Source organism: Lampris incognitus, chromosome 3 (genome assembly GCF_029633865.1).
Source record: "Lampris incognitus isolate fLamInc1 chromosome 3, fLamInc1.hap2, whole genome shotgun sequence".
NCBI lineage: Eukaryota > Metazoa > Chordata > Actinopteri > Lampriformes > Lampridae > Lampris > Lampris incognitus.
This window is the reverse complement of record NC_079213.1, coordinates 21607266-21625518: the sequence shown is the minus strand read 5'-3', so window position 1 is coordinate 21625518 and position 18253 is coordinate 21607266. Positions and strand designations below refer to the sequence as shown.

The 18253-nt window shown below is 46.5% G+C and overlaps 1 protein-coding gene across 1 annotated transcript in view; it reads left to right on the top strand.

Moving 5' to 3' along the window:
- tbc1d22a (TBC1 domain family, member 22a) overlaps positions 1 to 14742 on the top strand; it is a 238848-nt gene extending 224106 nt beyond the window's left edge. The window contains exon 15 of the mRNA XM_056277478.1: positions 14180 to 14742. Coding sequence (XP_056133453.1) covers positions 14180 to 14308 — 129 coding nt within the window. The 3' untranslated portion in view covers positions 14309 to 14742. The remainder of the gene's footprint in view (positions 1 to 14179) is intronic.
- The last annotated feature ends 3511 nt before the right edge of the window (positions 14743 to 18253 follow it).

Here is an 18253-nt window from a genome sequence, read left to right as displayed (position 1 = left end):
TGAAGAGGTGGGGCACCTCCTCTGATTAACCAGCTCCTCTCCCATTCTTCAACACAACACTCTCTCATTTTGTGCCCCTTCCGAACCACCACTATAATCTGGTCTTGTACCAAGCTGAGCCTCACAGTGGCTTACAGCCTGGCTAATGGATGGCACTGTTTCTTCTTGTTTTTCTTTCGGCTTGTTCCCTGTTTCTCAAGGGTCGCCACAGCAGATTTTACAGTTTCCATCGGTACCCTGTGAGGGCACAGCACCAATGTCGGCCGTTGTTAAGTTGGGCCTCGGCCGATCCGGTATAGCGCCTCGGTCGATCCAGTATGGTCTTGTCAATCCGCATAATTATTTGGCAAAATTTTACGTCGGATGCCCCTCCTGACACAACCCACTAACCCTATGGATGGGGGCACAGGTAAAGCGCTGGATGCCATGCCAGTATTCATGGACTTGCGCCCATGCCTTTCGCCAACTGTATCTGAGTGTTGAAAAGCGAGCCCACTCCAGATAAACAAGTTTTAATAATCAGCTCTTTCATTGAGTACTGCGCCTGATGTGGCATATGGATCTGTTCAAGGCGGAAAGGGGGAAAAAAGGAGGATGAAGGTGGAAAACAGAGGAGCTAATATAGCAGAAGTAACTATGCCCCTCTCTCCCTCGCCTCGCCTCACCCCCACCCAACCCATTCTATCATGTTCTCTCTCTTGTGCTTTTCTTCCACCTACACGCACTCCGTCATCCACAGCTGAAGTTCAAATCAGGGCTAACTTGTATGGGTCTGTGTGCTGAAATATTGGGCTGTTAAGATTTTGATAGGCAAAGCTGCTTAGGAAGTCAGGAGTGATAAGTCACACTATGGCATCGAGTGGACGTCAAGCGTGCATGCACATATCTGCATATGAGTGTAGGTGGATGACGTGTGTGTTTGGGGGGTGGGAGGCGTTACCCTTTCAGTTGATCAGTGCACATATACAGAGATCTAACACTCCAAAGCAATTGTGTGTGGGTGTGGGTGGCTGGGTGTGCATGATACACATGCACACCCAACTGCGGTCAAAGTGTCATTGCCTTCATTGTCATTGGCGGTGAAATTTATTCACAAGAGAGGGGTAAATGAAGAAAGAGAGAGTCAAGGTTTTCCTGGCCAGAGATTAAACAAACCCGGCTGTCTGACAGGTTTTCTCATCACTCAATATCACCACATGCCACCTCGCTCAACTCAGTAAAGACACAAAAATGTCAGATAAGCGGCAGTATTGACCCGCCAGATACAGATACAGACAGAGGAGAGTGGGAGAGGGAGAAATAGACTTAAGGATAGGAGATTAAAGGACAAGGCCGGGTTGTGATCTCAGACTTAAATGTTAGCACACTTAATTGAATCATATTTGAGATGCTTTATACACAGTAGGAGCGAAAACTAAGCTTTATTCGTGCTTGATTTGCTTCAGACTGCCTTTTCTCAGGGCTGAGAACGCTTCATGAATTATGACATTGGCTGGGATGAGTTTGTTGAAGTTTTGCTGTTAAAGTGATGTTTTAATTGGATATAATTTTCTGTGGTGCTGCTTTTTTTAGCACCCAAACCTGTAGCTGCTCATGAATAGTCAGCTAATATAGTTGCTGTCAGAATTACCCTTTCTCACAACCTGGAGTCATATTTACAAGTAAGCAAAGATATCAATATTACAAATTACAAATTTAACTCAGTGGGATTTACAGCAATACAACATCCTGTCCTTAGACCCTTGCATTGGGTAAGGAACAACTCCCTTTAACAGGGAGAGAAAATAGGGAGAAATCTTGTATATGGAGGAAGTGAAAACAAGTATTTCTGAAACTGACTGTTGCAATCATTAGCAAGGTGCACTGCCTTCAGATCAAGCCGAAGAAGTGGAAAAGAGGCTCTGATGTCATATCCAGGGACACTAGCCGTTGGTTCAGATTTGTGGACGAAACCTGGGTTGAAATTAAATCTCAGGACGTACCACATTTCACCGATCATATTAGCTTTGTGGACAGCCACATCAAGTTCACCAGGGAGGATGTGAAAAATGACAGGTTAGCCTTCTTACACTGCAATTGTAATTGGTGATGGGGGACATTTGATTGTTGATGTTTACCGTAAACCAACACACTAATCAGTAGTTAAGGTTTGACTCTCATCGTCCACTGGACCACAAACTAGGAGTCATCAGGATGCTGTACCAATGAGCTGATAACCTCCCCACCACCACAGCGGCCGGGGAACCGAAGAAATCCCACATTAAGCAGGCCCAGGTTAAGTTTGGTTATCCTAACTGGACGTTTATCACAGCCAGGAAGACGCCCAAACAGTGCACCAGCCGATTGAAGAGAGGAGAAAGACAACAGCTGTCTGAGCGTAAACCAGTGGTGATTCTGTATGTGGCGGGAGCGTCAGAACAGTTGAGACGCGTATTTTCCAAACACTGCGCCTCAGTTGCTTTTAAACACCAAAACACACTGTGCCAGAAATTGGTCCACCTGAAAGATTGGGTCCCCCGGCACAAACAGAGCAATATAGTGTACGCTGTTCAGTGCCGGGAGGATTATCCTAAGTAGTACATGGGGAAAACCAAAAAAGACGCTGGCAAAGAGGATGGCACAACACAGAAGAGCTAACGTGTCAGGCCAGGACATAAAATACATAAAAAGGAATACTTAAAAAGTGGCCACTGGCCTTTAGATGGGTATCTACAGGCCAGTGACCACTTTTTTAAGGCAGAGGATGTGCACATTCTTGATAGGGAGGGATGCTGGTTTGACTGGGAATTCAAAGAGGCCATCTATGTGAAGTGGGAATGACCATCCCTGAACTGAGGGGGGGGCCTAAGAGCACATCTGTCTCCATCTTACAATGCTGTGATTGCAACTATTCCCCAATCCTCTGTGAATAGTACACATGGCCATCGTAACGCTAGTTAACGGTCACATCAGTTTGCATATGAAACTGGTTGTTGGTTCGGTCGGTACGCAGCTGTGCTGTTTATAAGAGTGGGGATACCTGCAGTCAGTTGAGACTGAAGATGTCACTTAGATGAGTGATGGAAGGTTTCTCCTCAATAAATAGTGTGTCCAGATGAACTGATTAAATTTCCTGTGATTCTGCCTGATAATTTACAGTGATCAGTGGTGTCAAAGGCTGCGCTGAGGTCTAGCAGCAGAACCACAGAAGTAGAATCAGCAAGTCCAGAGCAAGAAGATCGTTCACCACTCTGGTCAGAGCAGTTTCAGTGGAGCGACAGGCCCTGAAAGCTGATTGGAAAGGTTCACATAGATAGTTTTCTTCTTTTTGGGTCGAAAGTTGATGATACACAACTCTCTCTAGTCCTTTAGAAAAGAGTGGGAGATTAGAGACTGGTTGATAGTTATTAAGAGACCCTGGATGGAGGTGCAGTTTCTTAAGAAGAGGTTTCACCACAGCTGTCTTAAAACTGCTGGAAACCATGCCAGTAGTAAGTGATAATTTAACAGTGTCTGGCATTGTAGGTCCCAGGAAAGGCCAGATGTCTTTAAAAAGTTTGAACCTTTACCAAACAACAATCTTTCACAGTTTGCAACAATCAAAGTTACTGTAATATTTCATTTTGTGTGTGCAGAATCATACTTTACACGTCTTTTGAATTTACGCAGTGTGTGCGTTTCTTGTAGTTTTGAAATGTGATGAGGAAAATGAAGTCATGTCAGCGGTCTGTCTCTTCATTTTATGGAGTGTTAAGTTTGGCAAACCTTGAACACTTTGTTTCAGTGTCAGCCACTACCAGTACTGAAAAAAATTGTATATAATTGGGAAAATAAGGATTTGGGAATATTCATACTTTTGACATCATCCAGTAAAAGATGAAACATGATCACCATGCACCAGGCCATACGACACAGTCAAATGACAGAAAGTGGCAGAAGAATAATGACAAGAACCCATCACCTTTGTTTTTGTTTTTGTTTTGTTTTGTTTTTTGTGTGTATGGGGGGGGGGGTATTTTTACCCCATTTTTTCTCCCCAATTGTACTTGGCCACTTACACCACTCTTCCGGACTGTCCCGGTTGCTGCTCCACCCCCTCTGCCAAGCCGGGGAGGGCTGCAGACTACCACATGCCTCCTCCGATACATGTGCAGTCGCCAGCCACTTCTTTTCACTTGACAGTGAGGAGTTTCGCCAGCAGGACGTAGCACATAGGAGGATCACACTATTCCCCCCAGTCCCCCCCCACACACACACACTGGTGCCCTGACCAACCAGAGGAGGTGCTAGTGCAGCGACCAGGACACATACCCACATCTGGCTTCCCACCCACAGACATGGCCAGTTGTGTCTGTAGGGACACCTGACCAAGCCGGAGGTAACACGGGGATTCTAACTGGGATCCTCGTGTTGGTAGGTAATGGAATAGACCAACCACTATGCTACCCAGACACCCCCCCACCTTTTTTTTTATTTTTTATTTTTTAGGATGAAACCAGTCTATATTAGGTGATACTGTCGATGAAAGCAGCAGATCTTCTGGTGGCGACTGTTTGTAGTGAATGGTCATGTAGCCGTTCAGTTATCAACAATGAAATCTGCTTCGGGTTGACAGTTTTGAGCGCTCGTTGATTAACAAAGATAAATATCGTGCTTCATTTGGAACAAATGGTTCAGCAAATACTTGTAAATCAACAAGGACGTTAAAGCAGCTGTAGGCAAGTTTTTGTATTTGTTTTTGTTTTTTTTTTGCTTTTTGGGGGGGAGAATTTGGTGAGGTTGTCATTGCAGCAGTCAATAAAGCAAGTGCTCTTAGAAAAAAGTCCTGTGTCTTTGTCTACCACAGGTTCTTTATTCAGCCACATTCAGCCTCTGAGAAATGTCCCCGTGCCCAAGGAAATTAACCAGTCAGGACGCTCTGCATAAAGAGGTGTTCCAACTAGTTCGCTTCATAGCTCGCTCACATACCTCCCGTGCACAGCAGAGAGAGCGGTCAAAGAACCTGTATAGAACATCATCTGCAATATGTTTTACTTTCTTCAAGGCGTTAATACGGGTCTTGGACAGAGTTCGTCACACAAGGTGCCGCTGGTACTTTGGAAATAGTGATCTTTATAGATCTTTCACCTATATATTAAACAGTGTTTTACAACAAGATCGTGGATTCGCTGCAAAAAATTTGGATTCAGCTTTTATCCCCACATTCCCTAAAGTCCCCTACCTACATTACTACCCACTGTCAGCCAGAATACCTATTTGGTGTAATTACACCAGCTACAGCAAGCTAATAGCCCTGACAAGCAGTGCCTGGGCCAATTATACCACAAGCTGCTTCAAAACACCATTACCATCAGCTACCTGGAGCGTCCACGTGTGTGTGTGTGTGTGTGTGTGTGTGTGTGTGTGTGTGTGTGTGTGTGTGTGTGTGTGTGTGTGTGTGTGTGTGTGTGTGTGTGTGTGCACGTGCATAAGTGAAACCATACATGTAAAAACACCTTTACAATAGACAATTGCTTTTTAAGGCTTTGTTCAGTATGCAGGTCTGTGCGTTTATTTGCGCACATGTTCCTGTGACATCCATTACACCCGTCCATTTTCTCAAGTTTTTTTTTGTCTTCTGCTGCTGGCACTGCTTGCTGTGGGGTGCTGTAGTTGGCACCAGGGGGACAGAGAGAGAAAGATGCTCCACCTGCCATGGGCACAGTGCTTCATTTCACTCAGCATCAGCTCATTCTGCCAGCAAATGGCCTGTTAGACTCACAGGTAGAGTAGAAACTGGTCGTGTGTGTGCAAGAGCGCGCAAGCGTGTGTGTGTGCATGCACGTGTGTGTGTGTCTGAACATCAGCCAAAGCCCCAGGCATTTCTGAAAGTCTCTGTCGATGTGCAAATGGCATTTACAGTGGAATATTTCTCTGACTTTATTAAATGATCTCACTCTTAAAGCAGGTGGTACTGTTTCACTCAGCAGACACGGCCCACCTAAGCGTTGCAGGGAACTGTCTCTGCCAGTGTTATGGATGTCGTTCCCTGTGTGACTGGGTGGGATAAGCATGCCGCTAGCACTGCTAGGGTTAGTGCATTTCATTCCTCAATACAATACGTGCTATGAAATTTTCCGCCTGTTTTCTCCAGATGTTTATTTCAGTGCAACACAGTTTGTGTGTAACTCATGGGTAGGTAGCATTGATCGTCACTTAGAGCTCTGTAATGATGTTATCGAACCTCGGCCGCTCCTATGGGGTTGTAGGGGGACCAGAAGCAGTGGACTGTGGCCATGTTGCATTGCCTTAGCTGGTGAACATTTGCATGTAGGGGGCGCTGAGAGAGAAAGCAAGTCTGTCAAATTCAGGAATCAGGAACAATTTATTGTCATTTCTATCATGTACTTGCGTACACAAAAGAAACGAAATTTCATTTCACCCAGCCCACAGCAGTGCAACACAAAAGAGAAAAACACGTATCCAAAATTTCCAAAAACAACACCACCAAAAACAGAGAGAACAAAGGGGGGGGGGGAAAGCCCACGAACACTTAACAACACAGTCCATTCAGTGCAACACAGTCCAAAAATTCCACTGTCCAGAGAGCCAACGCCAGCCAAAATGACTGTCAGAACTGCCGGTCTGCATGGGCTAGCAGTTAGCTTAGCCTGCACCGCTTCCGCATCCTGTCAGATCGCCCTCGGTGCTTCCTCTTCGGGTGCAGCTCCAAGCAGGGCCGTGGTCCTTGGGCCCACTGGACGCGGCAGACCAGGCTCCCTCAGCCGATCCAACGCCAGCTCTCCCAGCCAGACACCTTCGACACACCTCCCCCGCACTCCACATGACGACACAAACGCAGACAAAAACACTGCACAGTCGACACTAGGTAAGGCCGCCACCAGACCGCCTCGGTGTTTCTTCTTGGCTGCAGCTCCAGGCAGGGCCGTGGTCCCTTGGGCCCACAGGACGCAGCAGACCGAGCTCTCTCAGCCAATCCAACGCCAGCTCTCCCAGCCAATAAATGAAGAAAAAAAATCGAAGCTCAAAATAAAAACTTCACACAGTGACACAAACTTAGATGTAGACATGGATAAAGACACTGCGTATTCGCCACTGGGGTGAAGCCGCTGCAAATGTGAGTTCGTGCCGCCATCTTCCCACTCAATGCAGCCATCCAAGTTAAATAACGGTTACTGTAGATACAACAGAAGCAGATGTTTCCCCTTTCAGCCGGCGGTGGCGGCGGCTTTTAATAAAGCATGATGTTTTCTCTGCTTCCCTTGTCAGTAATCGCCGATGTCCCCTTGATCAATAATGCTTCGTCACTTTAAGCCTGGCTTGGCTTGGGGGATAAAGAGCTTAACGTCGTTTTCTGTCATCTAATTTAAACGGTAAGATGGGTCAGTGCGTTTATTGGTAGAGAGGGATAAATGGATATTCACGCAGGGATAACAACAGGCTCGAGCTCTCTAACCCACCCATAATACATACACATACACACATCCACGCACAGGTGGGTTTGTAAATGAATTATTGCACAATCTCTCCTGCTCTCTCTCAGTGTCTGTCCCTCTGTCGCCTCCTTACTGTGTGTCCCCCAAATATGCACAGAATATCAGAACTCAGGCACGGAAGACTCAATATTTCTATATTATAAACACACACACACACAGACTCGGAAGTGTTACCTGCTGTGTGGCATGGAGTCAGTGGAGTGTTGCCCCCTGACAGCTAGATGTATGTGATTAAACCATATTAAAGTCATTAGCCCAACACAACCGATAGCCAGCAGATGGTTACCACATAGAAATATGCTCTTAATGAAGCTCCTCAGTCGCCAGGGGTGTGTGTGTGTGTGTGTGAGAGAGAGAGCCTGACAGCTGGATCAGTCAATGCAGGACTTGATTAGACAGCGGTTGGTCTTTCTCCTGTAGCAAAGCAATTAGCATTTATCGTTGATTTACATAGATACAATAGCGCATGTTCGGTTTGCTCCCAGCTGTTGGTGGCACCTCCGCGCACTCCGTGAAGATCATGATACGCCATTAGGAAGGCATGGAATATTCCAGATACTATCAAAAATTGATCATTAATGGTTGCCTTTATTTGTAGTACTAATGGCATATTGATTCTTTTTTTTTCACTTGCATGTTTTCTCTCATTTAGTAGATTTTGTAGTGATTGATTAAGATAAACCGCTCACACACACGCACACATATACACACACAAACACACACACAACCACCTACATCCCATATTTCTACATTCAGAAACACAGAAGTCGAGCCAGACTAGTGTTTTGCCCATGTTAACTCCAGAGATGCAGCGATGGTCTGCCATCTTTTTTGCTATTATTTGCTCTGTTGTAATACGGAGAACCTGTTAGCTCAGGAGAATCATCACTGTGTCGGACCCTTCCTTGTCTGATTTGCACATTAACGGTCTTTCCACAACGATAATGCCAGTCAAGAATGATTTGCGTTACCGACAGCGGAAACGATCCAAACCCTGGATGCCTAATCTTCTCAACTCAGCGGCTCGCCACATCCCAGCTGACAAGAAAATACCTTTCCACACAACAAGAACACACCTTGTTTCCCCCGCCTGAAGTGATGGGCGTCTGTGTGTTGGCTCCACTACGGGCGTTGATTTCACAGTGAAAGCTTGTTGTTGTTGTTGTTGCCGTTCCTCTGATAGTATCCAGGGCTGTGGCGTGGAGTGGGCAAGATGGATTCTGTGCAGCCGCAACGAATTCATAGATTGTGAGGAGTTAAACACATAGATCCTACTGACAGGTGCCAGAGACCTTATCGGAGAGCATGCACACATGCATGCATACTCACACCCTGACATGCTAACATGAACAGACATTACCGCACACACACACACACACAAATAATTTTTTGGGGGGGGGCGGATTTTTCCCCATTTTTCTCCCCAATTGTACTGGCCCCATGCTCACCAAACCAAGACTACTGACCTTTACACAACAGGACAGGAAAATATATCTGGAATCTGTCGGACCGTGCTACCATTGTCATATGTAATAAACACACAACAATGTTATTTACAAAGAATATACACATATATATATATATCAGGAACAATTTATTGTCATTCCCCCCAGCCCACAGCAGTGCCAGTCAGGATGACTGTCGGAACCGCCAGTCTGCATGGGCTAGCACTTAGCTTAGCCTGCCCCGCTTCCATGTCCTGTCAGACCACCCTCAGTGTTTCCTCCTCGGGCGCAGCTCCGGTCAAGGCCGTGTTCCTTGGGTCCACCGGCCACGGCAGACCAGCCTCCCCCAGCCGATCCAACGCCAGCTCTCCCAGCCAGACACCTTCGACACACCTCCCCATACTCCATATGATGACACCAAAAACACAGTCAAGGCTAGGCAAGGCCACCGCCAGACCACCCTCAGTGTTATCGGAACTGCCGGTCTGCATGGGCTAGCAGTTAGCTTAGCCTGCCCTGCTTCCGCGTCCTGTCAGACCGCCTTCAGTGTTACCTCCTCGGGTCAGGGCCGTGGTCCCTGGGCCCACTGGATGCAGCAAACCAAGCTCTCCCAGCTGATCCAGCCCCAGCTCTCCCAGCCATCAAACGAAGACTAAACAAACTTAGATGCAGACGTGGACAAAGACACTGCATGGATGTGCTACCATCTTCCCACACCACGTATTACCTGTTTCTGAATTATTGATCATGTCATTGGCGACATCTGGTGGAGCCAGGCCCCACCCGCCCTTAATGTAGCGACTCAGTTGCACATGTATATACCAACACACACATGCATACATAAACACACTCATAAATATATGAAGGGCATGTTGGTTGGCAGACATTTTGACATACCCATGAACTATACATGAGCAACCACCCCCCTCCACCCCCCAGTCTGACACAAGGAATGTTTGATAACATGGAATTTTTCAATAATTAATTTTCTCTTACCTGCTCCCCTCCTGTGTTTTGTTTACACGGACCATTAGCCGAGGCTGATTCACATTCAGGCCGGCGGGCATCCAGCTGCACGCTCCTGTTTGATCACCTTAACAGTGCTGCAGCGTTGTCATCCTGCGATCTCTTGTTATCTTATTGGCCGTTTGAGACGGCAGGCTGTATAATGCTCAGCTCCAATTGTTTTTTTGCTTAGATTTGCTTTTTTTTTTTTTTTCATTATTATATTTTTTCATGTTTTCACTCTGTGTCATGGTCGCGGAAACAAAAACCCTGAACTGGTTTGGGCGTTAAGGTGTAGTTTGAACGTAGCCATTGTTTCCATGTGGGTAGAAGGACGTTCACACAGCACGCCTAAACTCACGCCTGGACACAGCCTATCAGCTAGTCACATGAAGGCTGGTGGAGTCTGAATATGTGTGTGTGTGTGTGTTAGTAATTGGGTGGGGGTGAGGGGTGAGAGAGGGAGAGATAAAAGAGTTGGTGGTGGAGCTCTGGTGAATATCGATCACAGAGAAGAGGTGGCAGAAATTCTGATCACACCCTCTCTTCCTCTTTGTTCTCCTCCCTTCCTTTCCCGGTAGTAAAAGTACTTGGTGTTTCTCTCTGGACCACAAGGACGCGTCCGCGGGTCAACCTTCACTCGTCTTTTTAACGGAGCATCCTGTGTGTCGGCGATACGAGAGAGGAACCCCCGGGGTCTGAAGCTGATGGTTTAATGAGCCTGTCCGACTTAACATGAGCAGATATTACCGCCCAATGTGACTCGGCCCCACATCCGGTTTAGCCTGCTGGCCAACAGTGGTACTGCACCTTCATTTCTCATTGTCCCGCAAAGATAACACTTTTTCAAACTTTTTAAACAATACCTTCGCCATCACAGAAGTTTAAATACTATACTTTTTGTTAAATCACCCAAAGCCTATCAAAGCTTATTTTATTTTGTGCTGTCATCCCAGGGCTCAAGGAAAGATTGCATATCTGAGTCTGACATGCAAAAGTGGAATCTGTCCTCCTCCTCCTCCTTCTCCCCCTCCTCCCCCTCCTCCTCCTTCTTCTTGAAAAGATGCCAATTTTGCAGCTATACTGCTTTACCTGATAACTGATAACTTATGTCTGGAATTCACAAGTGTTCCCCTTTAAAAAAAAACAATAATTGTCTTATCTACAATATTTATATTACAATATTTGGCCACAGCAATTTGAAAAGGAAAGATTGCATATCTGAGATTGCATATCTGAATCTGACACAGATGCAAAAGTGGAATCTCTCCCCCCCCCTCCTCCTCCTCCCTCTTCTTCTTCTTCTTAAAAAGTATTTTTTCTTTTTTTCCCTTTTACTTGAAAGAATGAAAAATCCCAAGTCCCGAAGGTCATGAAAGGCTCAGTGTAGTTATACATGCCAAAATACATAAACTTGTTGTTTAAGTCATGAAAAGATGGCAGTTTTGCAGCTGTGCTGTCTTCACCTGATAACTGATCATTTGTCTGGAATCCACAATGTTTCCCTTAAAAAAATGGAAAAAAAATTGGCCTTATCTTCAATATTTGGCCACAGCAGCAACTTTGAGCTTAATTAGTGAGAGAAATCTTGTACTTTCTCCACCCTTACTTGAAATGCAAATGTCGAATGTTTGAAAAGTCATTGGGGTCCTCTCACTGGCTCATTAAAAACAAGCGAGGATGGAGGAAATTAATGGAGCCAAACACCTTCAATTAAACATGTAGCTGAGGAGGACAATACAAAGTGCCGTGCTGTTGTAAATATCCGCCTCAAGTTTTTTTTCTAGTTGACCTTCTCCGAAACTTTCCAAGGATGAGAATGGAGGTACATGGAAAAATTAGGAAACAACGCAACAGATGGTGCTGTAAAAACGAGTGTTAGCATTGATTTACATAACAAGATGTGAAGTGACCTATGTAGCCACCTGAGAGGAAATCAGACTCTTCCGCTTGTCACCCGTTCACCGAACCAGATCAGACAGAAGCTCCACCTAGTTCATTGTCTCGACCAATGAGATCTGTGAGCTTGGGAGCACACGTCTATGATGTCTGGCACAGGCTGTGGTTACTCAGGGCTGATTTTAACCCTCTGTCATGGTTAGGCATGACACATGTTACCCACAGGACACTGCAGAGTTTAATAATAATGATAATAGGGGCATCTGGGTAGCGTAGCGGTCTATTCTATTGCCTACCATCACAGGGATTGCCGGTTTGAATCCCCGTGTTACCTCTGGCTTGGTCGGGCGTCCCTATAGACACAATTGGCCGTGTCTGCAGGTGGGAAGCTGGGTGTGGGTATGTGTCCTGGTCGTTGCACTAGCGCCTCCTCTGGTTGGTCGGGGCGCCTGTTCAGGGGGGAGGGGGAACTGGACGCGCTACGTCCCCCTGGTGAAATTCCTCACTGTCAGGTGAAAGGAAGCGGCTGGCAATGCCACATGTATCGGAGGAGGCATGTGGTAGTCTGCAGCCCCCCCTGGATCGGCAGAGGGGGTGGAGCAGCGACCGGGCCAGCTCAGAAGAGTGGGGTAATTGGCCGGATAAAATTGGGGAGAAAAGGGGGGGGAAATTCAAAAAGTAATAACAATCATTACATTTATTTAGCGTTTTTCTAGACACCTGAAGCACTTCACATTGAAGGGGGTAACTCACTTCAACCACCTCCAATGTGTAGCACCACCTGGGTGATGCACGGCAGCCATTTTGCACCAGAACGCTCACCACACATCAGTTTGAGGTGGAGAGAGAGGAAATCATTGAACTAATTACATGGGGGGATGATAAGGTGGCCAGATGGAGAGAGCCAGGTTGGGAATTTTGCCAGGACACCGGGAGCCCCCTACTCTTTGCAATAAGTGCCATGGGATCTTTAATGACCACAGTGAGTCAGGACCTCGGTTTAACATCTCATCTACTCCAGCACCGTGTCCCAATCACCGCACTGGGTTTTGATTTTTTTTTTTTTATTATTAGGACCAGAGGGAAGACTGCTCCCTACTTGCCCACCAACACCACTTCCGGCAGCAACTCAGTTTTCCCGGCAGGTCTCCCATCCAAGTATTAGCCAAGCACCACACATGCTTAGCTTCCATCATTTGGTAGAGCCAGGGTACATGTTGGTACGGCTGCCAGTTTCTGGAGAGCAACCCTCCAAGTCGAATACTCTGTCTGTGCAGGGCTACGTTGCTTACCTTGATCTCTCTTGATTTGATTAGAATCAGATGCATCAGACAGTCATATGATTGTCTCTTAAAGGAGTCACCAGCCTTGCAGTGTGCACCGGAGAGGTGGCGGAGATGGTAGGGTCGGGCCCCTGCGGTTCATCTGTTTGGGTGATTATCAGCATGGTGATGGGTTGTAGAACTCGTCGTTGCGACAATGATCGTGACATGGTCGCTAAAAGTTACCAAGAAACTGATGAACCGCAGACACACACTCACACACACACACACACACACACACACACACACACACACACACACACACACACACACACACACACAACCAGACACAATCAGTCTATCTCACTGCCAGTTTTCATTCCCCTCAAGGAGAGAGGCATTAGTCTGGGAGATTGAACTTGTGTGTGTGTGTGTGTGTGTGTGTGTGTGTGTGTGTGTGTGTGTGTGTGTGTGTGTGTGTGTGTGTGCATGAATATTTCTAACACAACAGTGTGCAGAAAAGGAATCTGGTAAAGGGCCTGGGCTTGACTGAATCATAGTTGACACTCTCACTCTGTCCTGCTTTCATCTGCCTTTGACTGCCGCTCTCTCTCACCATACTCACTAAGTTAATCACGTCTCTGTCACACACACTAACACACATAGACACACACACATACACGCGCACACACAGCACACTGCACAGGGAGATTGAGTCTGTGACCTCAACTTCAGAAACATGTGTGCTGTGTTGTCCTCTAGTGTGTAGAAACTTAAGAGAGGAGTTCATACTGCTAGAGGTTTAGTACAGCCCAGCCTGACCAGAACAGCAACAACAACAACAACAAAAAGCAATAAATAAATAAATACACTCTTGGGCTCAAACCTAGTTTGAAGGACTGTGTTTTCGGGGGAGCTCAAACATTTTGTAATGACTGTTTCTGAAGCAGTTATTTGCGCTTGAGCCTCGTCTGAGCCGGTGCTGTTGAGAGATTCACCCTCGCCCTTTAATCTCTTGTTTTGGTTTAAACTCCTCCGCTTCTCTTTCATTGACTTCACCCTTAACCATCTTTTTTCCATCTCTTCCAAACAGGGCCTGATGATCCTCCTGCAAAACCTACCCACCATGCACTGGGGCAACGAGGAAGTGAGCGTGCTGTTGGCCGAGGCCTACAGGTTAAAGTTTGCCTTCGCCGACGCTCCCAACCACTACAAGAGATGATGAGCGTGACTCGCTGCGATCGCTCCCCCTCTCCTCCTCCCCTTCCTCATGCGCTCCTTTCTTCCTCGTCTGAAAACCTCCTCACCCCACCGTACAGCGAGCCGCTGAACTTAAAACGCCCCGCCCCTTGCGGAGAAGGACCACCCCCTCTTCTTAACCCTGCCTTTCCTTATCGCCCAGTGGGACAAGGAGAGTTTGAACCAGAGACTCGGAGGTCGTTCCTCTTCATGTGTGGATGGCTCTCTGACAAAACAATGTGACGCCTCTTCGCTCTGCTCTGCTCCCCTCCTCGAACCGAAGCCCAGTTGAGGTTGCATTGGTGGAATGGAGCCTTTTTTTTTTTTTTTTTTTTGCCTAACAGATTGGAGCAGGGCTCACCCAAGCTGGCTCATTAAACTTGGGTTGTGTTGTGGCACCCTAGGGTGTTATCAGCCTCCGGGAAGGTTATTGGATTTAGAAATAAGTTATTTTTGTTGTTTTCTTGAATTTTATTTTCTTCCCCCGACATGGCAGTGCCATTTCTTGCTGGTCCCCAAGATAGAAAGGTAACCGCATGCAGTTCACCAAGACAGAGAAGCAGAGCAGCACTGCCCCGTATGGTTTACATTGTAAGCTATGGCGGCTCTCCTGCCCCTCTCTCTCTCTCTCACACACTGTTCAGAGGGCAGAATGATACACCAGAGCTTTACTGATATGGGAGCGAGAGATAGGGAGGGGGGGGCGAGGCCATTTTCAAGGCAAGACAGCTCCCTTCTCATTCGAAACAAACCACACACCGCTCCCCCCCCCACCCCCCGCCTACATTCACACCCACACCAAAAGGTCGTAGTTCAGGACCAGCAGCAGGTCGGACGTGCCGTGGACATACATGAACGACATCAGAGGCAGTAATGAGCCACCAGGAGTTGGGAAGCCATGCGGTCCAGCTCGCCAGGTTCTCCTCTGGCTGCCGTCTGTAGGGCAGTGTTTTAGCATCCATTATTTTATCCTCCTCTCTGAACCAAGGGCTACCTCAGAAGATGCACTCACAGCACACACACACACACACACACACACACACAGATAGTCAGACCATACACTGGCATGGGTTCGACAGAACCTGTGCTCGAGTTCATCTCAGACATTTTATTCTTCTCACATTCAGAGCCATTAACAGAAGCAGGAATTATGAAATCAAACTATCTGCAGTTTACTGTAAAGCCAAGCCTGTTGACGCAGGCTGTTTTTCCATCTCTCTCACCCCACACCTTGCAGGGCTCTCCTCTGGAGGACTTCTTCCAACTCCGTTTTGCCTTAATCAAGGTACAGAACCTGCTCTTTTCTCCATATTTCACCTTCCTTTCTTTCTTCACGTTGCGCTCTTCTGCGTCGGAGCATGCGGTGCATCTGGTGCTTAGTCGCTCGCACCGCACTGTTGCATTGTGGGTAAGGGGGCATATCCCATATAGAGGGTGTGGGAAGGGGAGATAGAGGGAGAGCGTGGCGTGTTCTCCGCAACCTGCGGCTCACTTGTCACGAGAACTGTTGTTCTTTGATCACACCAGTGGTGGGTTTTGTTTTGTGTTTTACTTTCTTTTTATGCACTCTGTGCCAGTTCCCCCCCAAAACTCCACCTCCCATTCTGCCCGAGAAGGAAAAACTGCACTCTCTTTGTTTTTATACTAAATATATTCTTTCAATCAGCTTTTTGAAGATTTTCCTTTTCTTTTTTTTCTTTTTTTGTCGGTTTGGTTTTATTTTTATATGCTGTTTACATGACAAGCCTGTTAAGTTGTGCCTAACTAGAAACACTAGACGTCATGCTAGATATTTATTTGACCTTAGTAGATCTAGGTTTCATATCTCTGCCAGCATACGGACATTTTCAATGCCGTACGAAGAGATATTTCACTTTGGGTGAAGATATACATGTTTTTCCCCCCGGGACTCGTAAGTGTGTATGAGTTAGTGGGGCACATGGACGGGTGAGTTGGTGTTAGTGGGGCACATGGACTGGTGAGTTGGTGTTAGTGGGGCACGTGGACTGGTGAGTTGGTGTTAGTGGGGCATATGGACTGGTGAGTTGGTGTTAGTGGGGTACATGGACTGGTGATTTGGTGTTAGTGGGGCACATGGACTGGTGAGTTGGTGTTAGTGGGGCACATGGACTGGTGAGTTGGTGTTAGTGGGGTACATGGACTGGTGAGTTTGTGTTAGTGGGCTACATGGACTGGTGAGTTGGTGTTAGTGGGGTACATGGACTGGCGAGTTGGTGTTAGTGGGGTACATGGACTGGTGAGTTGGTGTTAGTGGGGTACATGGACTGGTGAGTTGGTGTTAGTGGGGCACGTGGACTGGTGAGTTGGTGTTCGTGGGGCACATGGACTGGTGAGTTGGTGTTAGTGGGGCACGTGGACTGGTGAGTTGGTGAGGCACGTGGACTGGTACGCCATGCACAGCTCCTGAACATCTAGAGATGCTGCGGAGCTGAAAAGTGAAAACATTCGACCAAACTTAAGCACCTCTCGTACGAATCAGTGGTCCGGAAAGAGAGGGTCAGCTTGGCCATCATGAGATGGGTCGTTAGAAATCTTTTTTTGTTTTCCCCCACCTCTGTTCCAGACTCGGGTGGAGACGCACGGAGAACGCTTTTCTCGTTGTGGATGGACCGCTGCTTTTTCTCAAGTCCTTCTGCAGAGTCGGTCACATCCAGTAGAATCCCTTTAACACTCAGATGGCTGCCTTCTCATGTGTTGCAGGACAGAAAAGATGGTGTGACAACTACACACACACACACCCTGCCAAACATCGCCATGATAATAATGAACTAGGTGATAGCTGGCTGTTGGTCACTACAGACCAACTATCAACACAAACACACGTAACGCCGTCATGGTGATGATAGCTCAGGTAATAGCTGGCTGGAGTCCTTATTCTATCCACACACACACACACTCACACACACACACTTGGACATGTGTGCATACATCACCATGGTGATGATGGCCAAGGAGATAGCTGGATCAGAGCCTTCTGTCACACCAAAGGGACACACACACACAGACACTGTTCAAACATTGTGAGGCATGTCCTACAGTAACATTATCGGCTGCTTTCCTTTTCTGTTGGAGTGCTTTATTATTTTTTTCCATTCTTTTTTTTTTTGCTTTACTTTCTCAAACCTTGAAAGATGTTGATGAGAAGCCAAACTGTTTTTCCCCCCGTGACTTCTTCCTGCTAGTTCTCAGAAAATCTAACTATACTAGAGCGTGAGGTTGACTGCAGTAGTCCTCGAAATTAAAATGATGTACAGAGCAAAATTTGAAACAAAGATCTGTAAATACAAAATGTAAATAAATCCTATATATGACCAAACTGTTTGAATATGGTGCTGTCTCTTCTTTCCTTCAAGTCGAGTGATTTGGCTAAATGTCTGTTGGGGTAGGACCCCCCCCCCCCCCCCCCCCGACCCTTGATTATATTGAGCAGGTGTAACCCAGGTCAAGATAACCCAGGTTAAGATAACCTACATATAATTACAGTTGAATCATAATAAATAAATAATCATAATTATTCATTTTGCAAATAAATAGTAAACAGTAGATAGGTAATTATTGGTATAAATAAATTCATATTCATATTGTTGGTTCAGATTGCTATTTCGTAAAACGCAGCGCGTGTAGTGCTGATTAGCCAATCAGCTGCCTTGCTCGAGAGGGAGACGTTCCAGAACTAGCTAGGTTTCAGAACGCCAGGCAAACGCTTGAGAGAAGCCACTAGAACGAGAGATAAAAGATTCTACTTTGAAATAGCAGTGATTTACATTTGTTTCTTTCTTTATCCAAATGGAGTATTTTGTTGGGTTTAATCATCCTCCGAACCCTGGGTTTTGTATTGTCTCCGAGTATCATCCAGGACTTGGTGAGTCAATTGCTAACTAGCCAAACCTCTGTTTTCAATGTCTGT